This window comes from Andrographis paniculata, unplaced genomic scaffold (assembly GCF_009805555.1).
Source record: "Andrographis paniculata isolate CXL003 unplaced genomic scaffold, ASM980555v1 Contig75END, whole genome shotgun sequence".
In the NCBI taxonomy this organism is placed as follows: Eukaryota; Viridiplantae; Streptophyta; class Magnoliopsida; order Lamiales; family Acanthaceae; genus Andrographis; species Andrographis paniculata.
This window is the reverse complement of record NW_026137612.1, coordinates 259,675-278,984: the sequence shown is the minus strand read 5'-3', so window position 1 is coordinate 278,984 and position 19,310 is coordinate 259,675. Positions and strand designations below refer to the sequence as shown.

Sequence of the window (19,310 nt, the reverse complement as noted above, 5' to 3'; positions counted from 1 at the left end):
TTATATTTATGACATCATTATTAACGCGGTATTGACATCATGAATCTACCCAAAACTTCCCAATGATTACCTAATATTCACTAATTATTTAACCAATATGGACCGAACTGCAAAATTAAAAAACCCTAATTTTCAAATTGACCCCCAAAAAGTCAACCTCTTGAATTTTTACGCCGTCCGCCTCGCAACAAAACCAGCCCCCATTTTCTGCAAGAAAGATAAATTTCTTATCCCAAATCCCTCTCTCTTCACTTTTAACGCCTGCATTCACATTCAAATTCACTCTCACTCATCACCAAAACGACGAACAACACACAACATCAATTCACTGTGGGAATCGCCCACCTGTTTTTGATATATGACGTATTTAATGTAATTTGGCCTTTTTTGAATTTTTCTTTGTTTTTTTGCTTTAATTTTTGTTTTCTGGTGCGCATTTTGAACCGCTGAAGGGGATTGTTTTTGCTGATGTTAGTATTGATTGTCTTGGGGAAGGATGGGAAGTAACGGCACCGTATTCTCCTCCAGCTTTTTCCTCAAAAATCACTCACTTTTTTGAGGTTTTTGGGGCACGAAATCGGTCCATCAATTCAATTTTTTATTTAGAAATTGAACTCCTCTTGTGGTGGTTGTATAAATGCGCATTCGGTTTTGATTATCTGCAGTAGTTTTTCTGTGAATTTGAAGAGATCATTCATGTAGAGATTTTGATATGTACATTTGTTTTGTATCAAATTAAATTAACGTGGAGTTCTTCAAATTGGGGATGGGTGTGACGATGAGGAGTTGGAGGCCATGGCCGCCCCCAATTTCAAAGAAATTTAGGGTTAATTTGAGGGTGCAGAGCCTTGAAGGTGGTGATCAGGTAAAAGAGGCAGAGAAATATGCTCTTATTGTGGAGATCAAGTGGAAAGGTCCAAAAACTGCATTCAAGAGGAATTCAAAGACGAACTGTACCAGAGAGGAGGTTTGGAAGAAGGATAATGATTCGAACATAGTGACTGTGGAGTGGAACGAGGAATTTCAAAACGAGCTCCGACTCTCTGGATACAAAGAGAATGCCTTTGATCCATGGGAGATTCAATTCAGTGTTTCGAATGTGAGTCATTCTCTTCTCTGAATTTTTCTATTTCTTGAATTAATCCTATATTAATCAGTATGATTTTGTTTCAATTCAGTGGTTAGAATCTGTAGAATGCTCCGACCCGTTGTTGATGATGAATTTCGTAGCTGGTTATGAAATATGTTAATCTTTATAGTTTGTAAGAGTTCGATTAGATATGGTGCTAGAAACAGTATGTAACTTTGGCTGGTTTGGTTATGCGGATGATAATCGAAGTTTGTTATTTTGAAATCTTTGTCGAATCAATGCCCTGTTATGTTCTTTTGATCTGTATAAAGTCTAGATCGTTAAATTAGTTTGATTAAAGTATGATCGTATCCCGGGAATCGCGGTGTCTTAAGATACTTCGAGTTTGGCACACGTTTTGTTTCCAAAGATTCGTTAGCTTTGTCGCATTGTCGGATCAAGTGCCGCATTAAATGTTTCACACGGAATCTGCTGTTTTCAGGTGTCGGCGCCGCCACACGTAAGGAAACTAATGATCATTTGTTTATTACATGTAGATTGCGCCTTAGTTAACTGATCGTTTAGATCTCCGCAATGTCTGCCTTTCCTATGCAAGTAAAACTCGATTCGTGTGAAAGAAAGAACTAATTTCCGAATGTTTCTTTTCAGATCCTTAATCAAGGAACGAAGAATAAGGCTTCTGTTATTGGCGTAGCGCAATTGGATCTCGCTAAATATGCTGTCAAGACAGACGAACAGGACATCGAAATCAAACTTCCTTTAATGGTACCTAACGTCGTTGACAAGAGTTGCCCCGTGCTTAATGTAAGGACGTTCTTTTTAGCTTTACCGCGTGACCTGAACAATTTGGCGATCTTTTTTATAATATAATCACAATTTTGTCGTCTTGTATTTCAGATATCGCTCAACTTTACGGAAATTGGCCAAGAATCGAATGAGGCGATACAAAGTCCAATTCCTACTCCAACTTCGACGTCACCTCTTGCTTCATCTGCAAAAGAAGAGATCTCTGCTCTCAAAACCCGTCTCAGTAAGGTGAAGATATTCAGTGAATACGTCACGAATCGAAGATCTAAAAAGACCTGTCGGGAAAGAGGGAGTACTGAAGGAATAAGTCCTGTTAAGAGCGAGGAGGGTGAATATTCTTATTCAGTTGGTTCAGACTCCGCCGAGGAATTCGACAATGGAGAAACCGATGAAGTGAAGAGGGAATCCGATGTTAGAGCGTCGTTTAGTTATGGGACGTTAGCTTTTGCCAATTTCGCAGGTGTGTCGTCTTATTCTAATGCAGGTGGTAACGACTGCGAGGATTGGATTTACTACAGCAACCGCCGTACGTCGGATGTTTGTCCCTTTCGTGTTGAGGTTGTCTCCGAAGAGCCATCGATTTCTAGTTCTAAACGAAGCATTTTGCCGTGGAGGAAGAGGAAACAGAGCTTTCGATCCCCTAAAGATAAAGGCGAGCCTTTGCTCAAAAAAGAGGCTTATGGCGAAGAAGGTGGAGACGACATCGATTTTGATCGCCGGCAGCTCAGCTGTGACGCTGCGGTAAGAAAAAGGTTTCGAATTGAGTCGACGAATTTATTTCTTATGATAATTTCTCGAGAATTTAGCGTGCGATACTTCGTTCGTTTGTTTTTTCAGTGGCGTAAAGCTATAGGCTTGGACGGATTGGTTTCTGAATTTGGTGACGACAGCTTCGCCGTCGGCAGTTGGGAGCGGAAGGAAATAACGAGCCGGGACGGGCTAATGAAAATCGAAATGGACGTCTTTTTCGCATCGATCGATCAGCGAAACGAGAAGGCTGCAGGGGAGAGTGCGTGCACAGCTCTCGTCGCCGTGATTGCCGATTGGCTACAGAACAATCTGAACCTCATGCCTATAAAGTCACAGTTCGACAGTTTGATCAGAGATGGCTCGATGGAATGGAGAACCCTCTGCGACAACGAAGATTACATGGAGCGCTTTCCCGACAAGCATTTTGATCTCGAGACAGTTCTAGAAGCCCGAATCCGGGACCTCTGCGTTGTTCCTGACAAATCGTTTATCGGGTTTTTTCACCCGGAGGAAATGGGCGAAGGGAACTTTGAATTCTTGCACGGAGCGATGTCGTTCGACAATATTTGGGACGAGATCAGCTGCCCGGAGAGCTTCAAAACTGCGCCTGTTTTCATCGTAAGCTGGAATGATCATTTCTTTGTCCTAAAAGTCGAACCGGAGGCTTATTACATTATCGACACATTAGGGGAACGGCTGCACGAGGGATGCAATCAGGCGTATATATTGAAATTCGATAAGAACACAACAATCCATAAAACGGCGAAAACCGGCAGCCCATCATCCGAAGAGAAAACGGCGAGAAGATCTAAGGAGAAAGTGATGAAAAAAATCGAAGGAGAGGAAATGGTCCTTTGTCGGGGGAAAGAATCGTGCAAAGAGTACATAAAGAGTTTCTTAGCGGCGATACCTATTCGCGAGCTGCAAAACGACATCAAGAAAGGGCGGCCAATGTTGACGCTGCTTCACCATCGTCTACAGATAGAGTTTCATTATACAATGCTACAAAGCCCGGTCGCAACAACGTCACAATTGGTCGAGAAAACAATACCCGATGATGCATAGAGATAGGTAAAAAAGTGTATATTCGAACAATGCGAGCATAGCTTAATTTAATCGAGACAATGTAGATATCATCGGGATGGACGAACGGGTAGAGGCGAGGCCAAAATTGCCTCTTCCGTTTCATTTCAAGCTTCTTTTTTTTTTTTTTTTTTTTTTTTTTTTTCTTTTGCTAGATGGTTTAATATATATATATTTTTTTCTATCGTTTCAAGGGAAATTAAATTTTTATGATTGTTTAAAAATAAAAAATAAATATTTAATAGGATAATTTTATTGAAAAGAAAAAAAAAGGCCCAATTTCATGTCACTTGTCACAGTAGATACTTTTGTATTCTTTTAGGATTTTATTTTATTTTGAAGAAAAAGCCTATGAATTAGAATTTTTTGCAACTTTTGTTTGGGCACGTCAAAGGAGTAATGGGCCTTCAGTGCACACACTAACAAAGTGCATCATCTTTATGAAGAATACTCCTATATATATATATATATATACATATAAGAAATTTTAAATGTACATAAGTAACCACTCCAAAAAAAAAAAAAAAAAAACCATCGTATAACAAATTTTGAAAGAACATTTAAAATGTAGTATACAGTGTCATTCCTTATAAATTATAATTGGGATATAGTTCAAAGTTTTAACTTGAATTGCATGATTTTATTTTATTTTAAATAATATTTTATAAAATTACCATTCCACCATCTCCAACCCATCATAATTTTTTATAGAAGTTACACATTTTTTGTTTTTTGTTTTTTGGTAGATTGAAGTATTACCTAACTTGCAAATATAGTAAAAAGAGGGGAAATGATTAATATACAAGATGCAAATCATAGTTTTTAATACGAAAAAAACTGTACAAGCACCCACATAAGTAATGATTCTTTCAAATTTCAAAACTCATATGTGCAATTGAACAAAATAGAGAATGAATGAATTTGTAAAGCTCGAAATAATTTGCAGAGATAGCAATTCCCATGTAGTATCAGCTTTCGGACAAAAATCCTAGAGTTCACCCATCTCGGGACTTCAACTGCAATGATAAATCTCCATTCAGTACAGTCGAATAATTACGTAAAGCTCAAGTAAAATCGAAGGCTACAATGGAAGTTCGTATGATCAAGTTTGATTTATAACCAGAGTAATTGAATTCGAACATAGAACAATTATTCGACTATAGATATACTGTCGAAAACTGATGGGAAATATATTGACATCATCAAGGAAAATGAAAATAGATGAAATGTGAATCTTAATCTTAGTGCTATGTATCAATGCATATTTTTAAGGATTAGGTGAAAAGAACTAACCATCACATATTCATTCGACAAAAAATATATCTCGGGTCGTAAAAAACCTTCAAAGTAATTTAGTGTTAATGGATGAATACCGGGATTAGAATATTTGGGATCGCAGCTTCAATATCCGATCATGTACTGGGCTTGCATATTCCAATAGATTTTCGATTGCTTTAATGTCTCGGCACGGTCTGCAACCAGCCTCTCTTTCCAGTATTCCTTGCACCTAAAAAGTTAAACAACTTACGGATTATTTATTAGTTCAATTAGAAAAGAGAACGATCGGATAGGAAATTCTTGACTTACTCCTTCTTCAGGAGCAAGTCCAATTCCATCATGTGCACTGCATTATTATAAACGCCCGCCTGCAAAATCAAATGTTTTATTTATAAAGCTTCTAGATTTAAGGAACTTCATCTTCTTCTTTTCACACGATAATTAGATGCAAAATACATATGTAAGTATTATGATAAATGTATATGTAATCATGAATGTATGACCTCTCTGCAGACGGGACATTTTGATTCTGGACTTGCAGCCTTAATGCCTTCGAAAATCATTACAGAAGCAGCCGAGCAAGCACAGCCTTTGCAGAAGAGATGTCCACAGCCCAAAGCGTATGGATTGAAAACCAACTCCTGAAAATAATAAGCAAAAGTTACAGCATCAACGAGAAGGGGTTGGGGGACGGGTAGGTAAAATGGAAAATTTAATACAAATCTTCTCTGAAAAAATTTAAAATATATACAAACTTACCAAGCATATTGCACATGTAAGACTGTATTCAAGTTTCATAGAATCGGGAAGAATCAGAGTCATCTTGGGATCTGTAGTTAGATCGAAAGAGAATGGATTGAGCATTTCGTCTGAATTTTCACCATTCTGTTCCTTGGAATTCATCGCAAAAGCCCCGAGTTCGATTAGCCAAGGCGTATGAAGAATCTCCATGTGTTCTGATAGCATTCTAGATTTAAATTTCATGCCATTGACGGAACTGTGTACCTACATCAATCACACCTCAGAATATGAAAAATAACCTGTATCGAACGTCTAGTAAGGATACTAATTAAAAGGATCAGCTATTTCTTACTTTATCATACTTCTTGAGGATTTTCCGCATGGCCACAGCATTCATCATAGCATATTCAATTAACAACTTACAGTCTTGAGTCCTTGGTTGTTGGGCGCTTGCAAAACAGCAGCGCATCAATATGAAGTGTCTTCGAACTTTGCTCTGGACATGAAGCTGCAGAAGGTGCCTTACTCTGGCACTAAAACACCCAGTAATATCAGAAGCCTCCTTCATCAGCTCGGTGAAGAATGTTTCGTCACATGCTACAAGGTGTAAGATAAAAAAAGACGTAAAAATCTGCTAAGCACATGCCAATGCTGTGAGGAAAATACATGAAATTAAGAAGGTATCATTGAGTTAATAAGGTTTGTCAAGTTCAGATATCGCTAGAAATGTTGATGTCCATCTAAACACATGCAATTATTTTAAATCTATGCATCGCAAGCTAGTCGTAAGGAGTTCAAAATCTCAATAAGTTGTTTGACTCTAACTAGTGAGACAACAAATGCCAATGAAATGACCTAATATTTAGACTTCTTCATCTTGATTAAGTATTATCCTAAAAAGTTATTTCAAATTTCAGAAACACTTCTCTAAAATACTTTCTGTGTCAAGCCCATTTCCACAATGTGACGTAGCAGCATAGCAAGATTTCAAAATAGCCACGCGAAATCTGTGTGCAAAGAATAATATTTATAATTGATCATTGCAAAACATAGCTTCATTTTCATTATCTGCTACAAATACAAAAATAAAAAATGCAGCAACACATTTCTCAAATAAACTATAGGAGAAGTAATAAACATGAGTTTAATATCTACTGTCGCCTAAAGACTTTACCAACCACAAAATCGTGATTCATTGTTTCAGTCAGTTTCATCTGCAATGACATTATTCGAACTGATTGAGCAAATATCGCTCAATAGGTAAACTATCTATGCAAATAATGTCAATAATACAATAGTGTGTTTCATACGGTACAGACGAAGAAAACTTTTACCACAATGTAACACCAAAACATTTGACAGATTATGAGCCCCGTCCATTCTTTCTATCTACAGGCAAAAGCATCCGATGAAAAGCACTTCCAGTTTCCGAAAAGCAATTTATTCGAAGGAGTTCAGGGAAGATTTAACTAATTACTAAAATAAGTCAATCTATTGCTACATTCTTTTCTTGCTTACTTCTAATATAGTGTAAGCGTGTAAATCCTTCAGAATGTAGCTCGTGCCCCTTTAAGTATCCAACAAATGTATTCTGACAGTTCGGTATAATCTCAAAGTAGTATTGTACACTAGCGTTCTGCAGTGATTTATCATTTTCAAAGATTATTTTAGAACTTTTGACCCTATTCATCTATAGTAATTTTTTCAAAAATCATCGCATCAAATACACCTTCTCTCTCACAAAACATCACATTAAATACCAATTTTTTACTATTCCTAAATTTTTTCAAAACTCCAAAACTCTTCCAAACGGAACCATACTTGTCATATTCTTTCCTTCCCTGCAATTATTCTCACCAATGCTCTGGTTAGATACACATCTATTTCTCGAAAAATCCACATATTGCCTAATATAGGCTTTTGTTTCAACATCCTTATTGTATCAATCTACAGAAGAAAACAAAAGATGCACTGCCGAAACTCTATACAAATCATTCGATCAAACAACTATTTTCAGCCCAAAAAATTCAAGTCCAAAACATAGAAGACATGTCAAAACACAAGTAAACGCATACAATATCCTGCCAGATTGTCCTCAACTATGTAGCAGCAAATATGAATCTGTAATCAAATAAGTGCAACATTCCTTAAACTTAACATCACCATATGATAAATTAAAGACTAAAAGATAAACAAATAAAGCTTCAAAATCCATCAGAAACCAGAGAAATTTAGAACTTAAAGGAAGGTATATGTTGCTCACAAGGACAGGTTTCACATCGGCAACACAGAGAGAAATCTTCCTCTTCTCTACCATCATCCTTGGAAGGATCATCAGTAGCCCTGCATCGGCAACTTTTCAGCACTTTCTTGAGACGTTTGTACTCCACATTGCACAATTTCTCCATTAGCTTCCCTTGATTCGTCTCCAGATACTCCGTAAAAGTTTCCCCAAACTTCATTCTTGATCGTCCCTCCCGAACCCCTAAAATTCACAATTTACTGTAACCTCGTTTGTAAAACCTAAAACTTAGAAATAGAAACGGTCTTGCCGAGGGCTCTGAGTTCGGTTTTCCTTGATTCCGATCGGCAATGGCGAGATTTTACCGGAGAAGAATTACGGCGGCGGCAGCTACAAATTCAATATTAACCGACTGCATGCAACGCGCTTTGTACAAGAAATCTCTTCTCTTTCCCGTCTTTTCTATCTTCTGTTTTCTTTTAACGGATTGAAAATTTCTTATTTTAACCAAAAAGATATTTATCCAAAACGTGAATTTAAATTAAAATAAATATTTAATCATTATATAATAATATTTGTCTTAAATTATCATTGGGAAACTTTTATAAGTAGTATTTAATAAAGTGGATATTAATGTAATTAAATGCCATATTTAATATGATAAAATAGATTTGGTCTAAACTTATGTTTGTATTTCTAAACCAATTTAGTATATATTTTTACATATTATAACATATATATTGCGTTATAAATATATTTTATTATACTTTTTCTATTTATATATATTTTTATTTTAAATTATCTAATTACAAAATAATTATTTCAGAAATATATTATATATTTTTACAATTATTTTTACTTTATTATCACATCTTACTTTTCATATTAAAAAAAACAAGAGTAAAATTATTTTATATTATTTTTTATTATTTATTATAGTTAATATATTATTATTTATTATTTTTATTCAATTTTAAAGATTTTATTTATTTTTTCGATTTATTTTTTAATATTAATTTTTATATCAAAATATAATATAAATTAAAAAAAAATTACAAAAATATTTTCATTGGTGTCTTATAATACTAATATAATATCTATAAAAAAAATTATATATATATAAAAATATTTTTAATATTAAATAAAATAAAATAAAAGATAAATATAATTTTTAGAGTCGAAAAAAATATTAAATTTCATGCCAAAAAATAAATATATATTTTCAAATTAGACAAAGATAGTATATAATATTGTTAGTATACTTTTAATTGTATTTAGTCGAATCAATATCGGCCCAATCTAAAATCATTACAGAAACAAACCAGTTTTACATTAAAACTATTTTTAAAATACAAGTTAAAAAAATATATATATCAATTAAATAAACCCAAAAAGTAATAATAATAACTACTACTCCCTCCGTCCTTGGAAAGGTGGCGTTTATTTTTTGTACGTAAATTTTTTAATATTAGTATTATATTGGATTGTAGTAAAAAAGACAAAAATACTTATATTAGTATGGTGTAATATAAAAGTAATGACATTTGTGAAATATATTGTAAGTTGAAAGGATATTTATTATGTTAAATAGGTAGTACAAGTACTAAAGTAACTTTGTTTTGGGGATAGACGAAAATGAAAAATTGTAATATTTGAATGGGATAGAGGAAATTTCTTTTGAAAATCATTTTACTTTTTTCATTATACAATCTCTTACAATTTTTTATAAAAGTAAAATATTTCATATACAAATTACTATTTAAAAAACAGAATAAAATTACTAAAACAAAGTTGATTTGTTTGTTTATGATTATAAATTAATATTGAGACAAATTATTTTGTATGATTTTCAATAAAAATATACTATTTTTTTTATAAAAATAATATTTAAACCAAATATCAAGTTAAATTCTTAAACTCAAATCAAAAGTTCAAAACCAAACACACCCACTTATATTGAATTATAAGATCAATTTTAATGAAATTAAACTAAGGCTATGCTTTTCTTTTTTTTATTATTTTTTTTTATTTTTTTGAGTTTTTGAACTTATTAAAAGTGATAAAAAAAAAATCAAATATTTGATGTAAAGTATTGTGAGATAAAAATATATATACGTATAATTTTTAAAATATTACATAAATTATATTCTCCTATATTTCCATAATATAATCAAATTGATTGAGATAATATATAGAAATGTTTAAAAATAATTTCCTAATATTAATGTATATTATTTATTTGGTTGTTGTTTGAAATTAATTTAAATTTTTAAGTAATATTTTAATATAATATTTTATAAAAAATAATATTAATGTATATTATTTTTATATGTTATTAAATATTATATAAGATTTTCATTATATTCTTATTATTCATAAATTTTTTTCTTAGAGATGGTCAAACAAAAAAGATCTAATTTTTTTTAATATTATATTAAAAAATATATCAATATTTATTTATATCATATTAAATAATTAATTAAATTAAATATTTTATTATTTAAAATTCAAATCTAAAAATCAAATCTATTATGCGATGTGTCACTTATAGTTTTTTTTTTTTTCCTTTCTAGATTTATATATACATATATATTTATTCAAATAATTATTAAATACAACATTTTTTAAAAAAATGATGAATGTGTTATTTTAGAAAAATAATACAGTATATTATAAGATTTATTTTTTAAAAAATAAATACACAAATTTAGTTATACATATTAATTTTATTTTAGTTATGTGAAGTTGTATTCGAATATATTATTATTACAATTTTTTTTTTCAATTTTTCTAGGATTCAAGTTAAATCGGTGAATTAAACTTAGTTAGTTAAGCTCCAATTCAAGTTTGAGCTCAAGTTTAGGTCGAACTTTATATATTATATATTTTTTTAATGTATAAATTAAATATATTCAATTATATTCAACTTGTTATTAAAAAAAAATATTCAAAATTTATTAATTAATATAATATTTCATATAAAAAATATACTTCATTTCTTCGGGATAATTATGTCATTTTGTAGTTTATTTTTGTTTTGTTCACTTTGATATTATTTTTTATTTATTGAACCTTCAATTTTTATCATTTTATTTATAAAATTACACTGCTTCGGTCTATCAAACTTATATATATATATTTTTTTAAAAAAAGATATATAAATTTTAATTATAGCAAATAATAAATCACCAAATAATTATGGGCTTTTTTTTTTTAGGTTTGTATTTAATATGACAAACATAAAAATATTAAAAACTGATAAAAACCTTTTTTGTTAATCATTATTGCATATTAAGAATCTTTGATGAGTGTTCTCATAAGACAACATGCTCTTCCCACTCACATTTGCATCTAATCTTACTATTCCATTATAAATATTTAATTTTTATTTTAATAGTCATTTTATATGTAGTTTTGAATTTATTATTTTTAATTAAACAAATAGAACTAAATATACTATTTTATACATAATGTAAATTTTGAAAACAAAATACTACTAGTATAAAAACAACATAAAAAATATAAAGAGAAGCCGCCACCACCAACACATAAATAAGATTCTTATTCATATGCTAAAGGCAATCAATAAAAGTATATATATATATACTTTTATTATTTATTTTTATTAAAATTAATGTTCAAATATTTAAGCATATATTTGAATAATTTCATTCAATACTTAAGCACATATGAAATAGTATTTATATTATATTAATATATAGTATTTGGATAATTTATTAATTCATTCAATATTGTAACTGTCTCCATTTGTGTACAAAAAGTGTTCAAATTTTATTTATTTATATAATTTTTTATTCCAAAAAAAGTTAAATAAAAAGTGGAGTGTATATTTAAAATCCATTTGCAGCCATACACTTTGCCATCTTTGGAACTTTGTCTTTCATTTCCCTTTCCGCTAAAAGCTTTCTTACAATCTTTTCCATCCACAATCACATACAAATGCCTTTTTCTCTCTATCTTCTGCAATTATTTATTACTATTCAAATCAACCCACCCATTATTATAAATAAATTATGTCATATTATCTTATTTTTCGAGAGTATCTATTTAAATTTTTATAATATATTAAAAAATAATAATATTTTATTAGTTAATAAAAATATTAATTTTAATATATATATTTTACTTTCTATTTATGATATGTTTGTAATGTATGTAAAAATTAATTTTTTTGTACTATTAATATATAATTATTTTCATTATAATAAAAATAAATACTATATTCGTCCACTTACAATGTTATATATTTAATTTTTGCATGTTGATATTTGAATATTAATTATTATATCTTAAAAGGTAGTACAAATAAATAATAAATGATAAAAAAACTTCTATTAGTGTCTTATAATACAAATATAATGACATTTGTATAAAAAAGTTATAAATATAAGGATATTTTTAATATTAAGTACAATGAAGTAAAAAATAAATATAAACTTATTAAATGGACTGGAAAAATACTTTTTAGTGGAATAAATAAAAATAGTAAAAATGCACTTAGTTGGGACATATGGAATATTAAATACTTCATTCGTTACCCAAATTTACTTATATTTTTATTTTTTATTTGTCCCGTAAATTTACCTTACCATTAATTTTGACAAAATAAAATTTTTTATATTTAAATATTATCATTCATTTAATATTTATTTAGGGTATGTTCATTTGTAGGGTTTAGACAAGATTCTATTATTCATCCAAAATTTTTCTCCCAAAAACATCAAATCAAACACCTATTTTTCATTTTTTATATTATATTAAAAATCAATTTTACATTTAAAACATCGCATCAGCACCTATTTATATCACATCATACAACTATTCAAATTCAAAATTTTTTACTATTCAAATCCCAACTCAAAATCCAAAGCTCCAAACAAACACACCCTTACTATAATTGTCACTTATTTTTATTATATATATATTTTTTGTTTCATTCGCTTTAATTACTAATTAAATTTTAAATATATTTTTAATTAATTTTTTTTTTTTAAAAGTACTTATATTTATTAATTTCCGTGAACTCCAATAGGAGTGAGTGTTTATTGTAGACTCTATTCTTTTTATTTATACCCAATCGTTATCCGAAAGTACACATTAGGAGTTTTGAATTCATAACCTCACGGTCACATGCCTAATCTCACACTATCAGGTCATTCCTTAAGGGAGTATTTACTTTTTCTTTTAATTATTATTATTGATAATCTATGTGGTTATCAAATTAATAAGGGCGCGTTTACTTATTGGTTTGTGATTTTGATTTTAAATAGTAAAATTTTGAATTAAAATAGTTGTTTGATATGATATAAATATGTGTTAATTTATAGCTAATTTTCTTTAGAAAAATAAAGAGTTTTACATATTAATAAAATATTCATTTAATGAGGAGAGATAAAAATAAAAGAGTTTTGAATGAGTTTTATGTGTAAGAAATTTAAAAAATTGTGGATGACATAGAGTATAAGTAATCATTTTAATACTCTATTTTTTTTTCCATAAATATTTATACTTTACTATTATATTGATACTTTTACACAAAAAAAATAAAAGTAAATTTTTATTTTTTTTACAATGTATTGTTAGTATTGTGCTGGTTTATTTAATTTATTACCATAACTACCTTCTTCTTTAATGTCGCAAAATGTAAATGAGATCCTTAAAGTCGGGCCGAGGAGTACATTTTTTTTTACGCAAATATTATTCACATCTCATATTTTTCTAATAAAAATGTACTCGGTCTCATTTACATTTTGTGTCATTATATTTAACATTAAAAATATTTTTATATTTGTATAATTTTTTTGCACAAATGTTATTATAATAGTAATAAGATACTAACAAAAATATTTTCGTCATTTTTCCTTAATTTGTATTACGTTTTTATATAATAATAATTAATATTCAAATATCAACATGTAAAAAATAAAATGAAACATTTAAAACCGGATGGAAGTATATTACTTTTATGATAAAATATCATATCAATATATTATTTCAACAAAAATTAAAATCAATCAATCAATTTCAAATTTATTTGAAATTCTTTATCTCTATGTATCATTCATTCCTATTACTATTTATCTTTATCTCTGGTTCAATTCTTATTTTTATTTATTAAAGTATTTCCGTATGTTTGTTTGGCCGGATACGAATCCTCAAAATATTCTTCTCTTTGTCTTAAACAATGTGCAATATTTGTTTTTTGCATGTATTTTTAAGTGAGTGGTATTAAGTATAATAATTTAAAAATTAGGTGACGTGATAGAGAGAGAAATATATATTTTATTTTTTTATTTGGATGATACGGAGGATAAAGTGTAGGGTAGAGATTAAGTATAATTAATTATAAAATATTGTAGGGTATTTGGGAGATAAAAAAAATATTGCAATGTGTTTGAGACGGAGAAAATAATATTTAATACTATGAAAATTAAGTAAACAAAAAATAAAATAGAAATACAAATAGCTTTTTTATTAAAAATTTAATAAATAAAATATAATAATTGATTATTGTATTAAAACAAATACTAATTAAAAAAATAAAATTTTTAATTATAAGTAAATTACGCATAACTTTATTAGATAATAAAAAAATCCTAAAATAATTATTAGAGGATAGAAAAAGTTTGATATCTATTGTACTCCTTCTGAGATAATTCAAAGTATTAGTTTAGTCTATCCCACTTAAAAATACTTTTATTTTCATTAGTTTCATATAATTAGTTTTTTTTTTTTTAAATAAATATAATTATACATTTTCATCATATTTTAAATTTAGTAATTTATAATTTTCTTAACTTAATTAAACTTTTTAGTTATTTTAATTTTAATATATAAATTATAATTATTTGTATTAATATCACAATTATTTTTACTGTTATATTTTTTATTATTTATTAATTATATTTTATCTAAATTTTTAAATTCTCATTCTTGTATCTATCTACTATAGAAATATTTTATGAGAACAAAACAATTGTTTAAAATTTCAAAATAATTTCTAAAAAAAATCTACATTTTTTGAGAACTTTGCAATTTTTGGGCAAAATTTGAAAAAAAATAAATACAGTATTGTTTAAAATTTCAAAATAATTCCGAAAATTTTCCAAATTTCGACTCCAATAGTCTAAAGGCTGTATATTTATGTAATTTGATTTAGGTACTCAGTAGAGTAGAGAGCTTAATCGACAAACAGACAGCCCTCCGGCGACTGTTCTGTACGGAAAAACCCACGGCCGAAATGCCGCCGTCGTGGAAATCCACGCGCACTCTTCTCTTACTCCTAACCCTTTCCCTCTTCGTTCTATACGCCGTCGTCCGCCGCCACCGGCTTCCGCCGCCAAATCACCGGAACGCCGCCTACTACCGGAGCGCGTTCCTATCGACGGCGAGCAACGCCACCGTTGCCGCCTACCTTCGGGCGCTGACCCGCCGCCCCCACCTCGCCGGCACGCCGCTCTCCCTCTCCGCCGCCGTCTATGTCCAATCGCAATTCCGAGCCCAGGGGCTGACCACTCGTATGTCCAATTTCTCCGCCCTCCTGTCTTACCCTAAACACGCATCTGTCGCGGCGCGCTTCCGAAACGGCACCGTTTTGCCCATCCGGCTCGCGGAGCCGAGCGCTCTTCGAAACGGCGTCGTCGCGCCGTACCACGCGTACTCCCCCTCCGGCGCGGCGTACGGCGCGGCGGTGTTTCTGAACTACGGCCGGGAGGAGGACTACACCGCGCTGGCCGCGGCGGGGGCGGAGGTCACCGGCTGCGTGGGGATCGTCCGGCGGGGGGCGGGGATGTCCAGGCACGACGCGGCGGCGAATGCGGCGGCGCACGGCGTCGCCGCCGTGCTAATGTACACCGAGGATGCGTACGAAGAAGGTTTCGAACGGGGAACGGTTATGGAGGGTTTAGGAGATCCGCTCACCCCCGGCTGGGCCGGCATCGACGGCGGCGAGAAGCTCCGCTCCGACGACCCCCGGGTGACCGGGAAATTCCCCGGCGTGCCGTCGCTGCCGCTGTCGAAGGCGGGGGCGGCGACCATACTTTCATCTCTGGAAGGGGCGAGTTCACCCAATGAGTGGAGAAGAATTGGGCGGGTTGGGCCCGGCCCGATCTTCATCAATTTTACATACGAGGTAGTTTTCCAGCACTGTTCGTCTGCAATTTGATGATTAAACTTCCTTTGTCTTCATTGATTACATTTTTCGACCTAATTGCTTATAGAAACAACAAACAAATCCACTTTAGGGTAGGCAAGATTAATTGACGCCATGGTATCTGCAATAGGAGGAAGAAGGCTATTGTCTTAACAACTCCTGTAATGTAGCAATGTATTTGAAACTACAGTTTTGTTACAATTGCAGGGTGAGCTGAAGATGAAACCTATACACAGTGTTTTTGCAGTGATAGAAGGATCTGAAGAACCCGATCGATATGTTCTTCTAGGGAACCATAGAGATGCCTGGACGTACGGCGCCGTCGATCCTAATAGTGGAACTGCCGCTCTACTTGATCTCGGCCGTCGATTTTCTCATCTTCTCAGCTTAGGTTGGATGCCCCGAAGAACGATTGTCCTATGCAGCTGGGACGCCGAGGAGTTTGGTATGGTAGGTAATAATATTCTCTCGAACTCGTGAATGTTTATCGATGTTTCAAGAATTTTGTGTAAATTGTTCCTTACATTATTCAACACAGCTGATTTATGATATGTTTGTTGTATTCTTACATGCCCCTCTCGATTGGATGCTAAAGTTCTTGTACTAAATTATGTTTTGTGGTTTCAGATTGGTTCGACTGAATGGGTTGAGCAAAACATTGTAAATCTTGGCTCTAAAGCGACGGTTTACTTTAATGTGGATTGTGCGGTTCAAGGGCCGGGATTGTTTGTTAGTACAACTCCTCAACTAGACGATGTTTTTGTCGAGGTAACAAAGCAGGTAATGGAAGTGGCTTTAAGATTTTGTTTACGGCTTTAAAATCAAGATAATGATGTGTTTATTTTTTTCGATTCAGGTTAGAGATCCTGATTCCGGAAACATATTATATGAACAATGGACAGCTGCCAATAATGGTGTCAAGGCAAGTTTGTCGCAGATATGTTAACAAGTTTTCGATGCAATAAATTGATTTTTTTTTTAAAAAAATGTAATATTTAAAATAAAGAATTTAATGTGACGATATTTTTGAATTGAAATCAGTTTTCGATTGTTGATTTGCATTGTAATGCAGGATATTGGGAGGCTCAGCCGGGTCGATTCCGATTTTGCTCCATTTTTACATCACGCGGGAGTTCCTTCTATCGATTTATACTACGGAAGTGGTACCTCTCCTCTTTACTAAATTCTGAAGCTTACTCAATTCTTGACGAGTTTTGATTTCGACTAGGTAAAGTTGTAATAAGTTTCCATGTAATATGTTTGATGCAGAATTTCCAGTTTATCACACTGCTTTCGATTCCTACGAATGGATGGTTAAGTTCGGGGATCCCTCGTTTCAGCGACATGTAACAGGTTCGAGATTCTACTCGGAAGCCTGAACAGAAACTCCAGAGATCTGATCTTATTTTGTAGACTTATAACTTTCTCGAGCCTCTTTATATGTTATGTATTTAAATATTTCTTCCCTAACCTGAATTTATTTTTTCTTTCGATATTACGGGGGGTTCAGTTGCGGGAATATGGGGCCTCGTTGCACTTCGCCTATCTGATGAACCGGTTCTTCCTTTTAACTATGTCTCTTATGCTGTCGAGTTGCAGGTAATATGTTTATTTCTATTTCCATGAACTCGATTCGGTAATGGCGGGGCAATTGTCGAGAAATATGTCGGGTTGTGTTTGGTTGGATGAATTTGGATTTGGTAGTAAATTTTTTTAAATGAATAGATTTGAATTATCGTTTGATTCGTAGGATATTATGGAGCATTTGAAGTAACATAATGTTAGAATTTGAATGTTAACGGTAGATTTTCACTAGATTTTCACGCCGTAATTTGAAAGTCATTAAGCTCGAATCTATTGAACAAACATTGGTTAGTACATTGTTAGGACATCTAAGGTAGTATTGGCTAAGCTTGTTTTATGGTTGGTTAGAAAATTTTGACTGTTTGGGTGTATTTTGGAAGTGTTTTGTAATTTGGGTTGGTTCGATAATAGTAAAGATTGTAATTTTTGTTTATGTCAATAATACAAATATAACATATATTACTAGAGTAACCGACGCCGGTAATTTTGCATGATCATATTCTGGTTGGATGAGATACCTATTTTAGTATAAACCTAAGGGATGATTCATGTCCTAATGGTTTTTGTCCGTCTGACATTCGCTGTTTAAATATGTGTTCGATACAGGAGTATAATAGGATCCTCGAAACCATGCTGAAAGGTACCGTCTCATTGAACCCGATTTCCGCTGCTATTCAAGAATTCACCGCTGCAGCGCACGAAACCGAGGAAGAAGCAAAGGTTAGAAGAAATCCTGTCTGAAAATTGGACATTTTCAAATCGACTAATCGAACAGGTAACCTGACATAAATTCGTAACTGTAGAAACTGAGGGCAGATCCGGGCACCGACGAAATAACGGTACTAAAGAAACGAATGCTGAACGATCGACTAATGGTGGCTGAACGGGGCTTCTTGGATCCCGAGGGGCTCCCGACTCGGCAATGGTTCAAGCATCTCGTAAGGACGTTCTCGACAGACATTTTTTTCGACTGTTAGTACCGATGATTGAGATTCAGACAATGTGTGCAGATATATGGACCGGTTGGGAATTCGGACAACAAGATCGATTTCTTCCCCGGAGTAGCGAATGCAATGATCGGACAAGGGAAGGACGACGCAGTGGCGGCGATCGAGCATGAGATATGGAGGGTGGCGAGGGGTATTGAAAGAGCAGCCTGTGGTTTGAGAGGTGACTTCTCCTGCCGTTAGAACTTCTTCTTCTTCCTCTTGCTGGGCAATCAATGACACACTCTGCTAATATACGTACACATATCTGTATATCTATATATATAATATGTATATATGTATGTGTATACATATGTACAGGAATCTGCAAGTAGCTGTGCCGATGCTGATATTTTGCTAACATGACAATGAACAACAAAGATTTTAGTAGTGTAATTTTATTTCTTGTGCGGCTTGGTCAAAAAAAATTGTATATAAAATATAAATCTGTAGGATAAGGTATATGTAATAAAAAAATGAAAATTTTAATTTTCTAAAATTCTCGCGCCAGGTAGGGGTCGAACCTACGACTTTCTGCTTAGGAAACAGACGCTCTATCCACTGAGCTACAAGCGC

The 19,310-nt window shown here is 32.3% G+C and overlaps 3 protein-coding genes and 1 non-coding gene across 4 annotated transcripts; 2 read left to right on the top strand and 2 right to left on the bottom strand.

Annotated features, from left to right (window-relative positions):
• Positions 1-264: 264 nt before the first annotated feature.
• On the top strand, positions 265-3,836 carry LOC127266229 (uncharacterized). Its single transcript, XM_051296402.1, has 4 exons — positions 265-1,099; positions 1,739-1,894; positions 1,988-2,638; positions 2,735-3,836. The coding sequence occupies exons 1-4, from the start codon at positions 767-769 to the stop codon at positions 3,710-3,712; spliced, it is 2,118 nt and encodes a 705-aa protein (XP_051152359.1). The 5' UTR covers positions 265-766; the 3' UTR covers positions 3,713-3,836.
• A 708-nt stretch (positions 3,837-4,544) lies between these two features.
• Positions 4,545-8,454, bottom strand: LOC127266338 (probable E3 ubiquitin-protein ligase BAH1-like). The gene is made up of 8 exons (XM_051296551.1): positions 8,357-8,454; positions 8,013-8,234; positions 6,102-6,346; positions 5,768-6,013; positions 5,512-5,649; positions 5,318-5,376; positions 5,104-5,237; positions 4,545-4,746 (listed from the first exon to the last, which is right to left on the bottom strand). The coding sequence occupies exons 2-7, from the start codon at positions 8,209-8,211 to the stop codon at positions 5,132-5,134; spliced, it is 993 nt and encodes a 330-aa protein (XP_051152508.1). The 5' UTR covers positions 8,212-8,234; positions 8,357-8,454; the 3' UTR covers positions 4,545-4,746; positions 5,104-5,131.
• A 6,732-nt stretch (positions 8,455-15,186) lies between these two features.
• On the top strand, positions 15,187-19,124 carry LOC127266399 (probable glutamate carboxypeptidase AMP1). Its single transcript, XM_051296636.1, has 10 exons — positions 15,187-16,143; positions 16,372-16,614; positions 16,792-16,944; positions 17,021-17,086; positions 17,237-17,327; positions 17,434-17,517; positions 17,675-17,763; positions 18,355-18,468; positions 18,552-18,686; positions 18,759-19,124. Exons 1-10 carry the CDS (start codon positions 15,253-15,255, stop codon positions 18,936-18,938), a joined length of 2,046 nt encoding a protein of 681 aa, XP_051152593.1. The 5' UTR covers positions 15,187-15,252; the 3' UTR covers positions 18,939-19,124.
• Positions 19,125-19,237: 113 nt separating this feature from the next.
• Positions 19,238-19,310, bottom strand: TRNAR-CCU (transfer RNA arginine (anticodon CCU)). Its single transcript has one exon. It is a non-coding gene; the product is annotated as a tRNA-Arg (tRNA).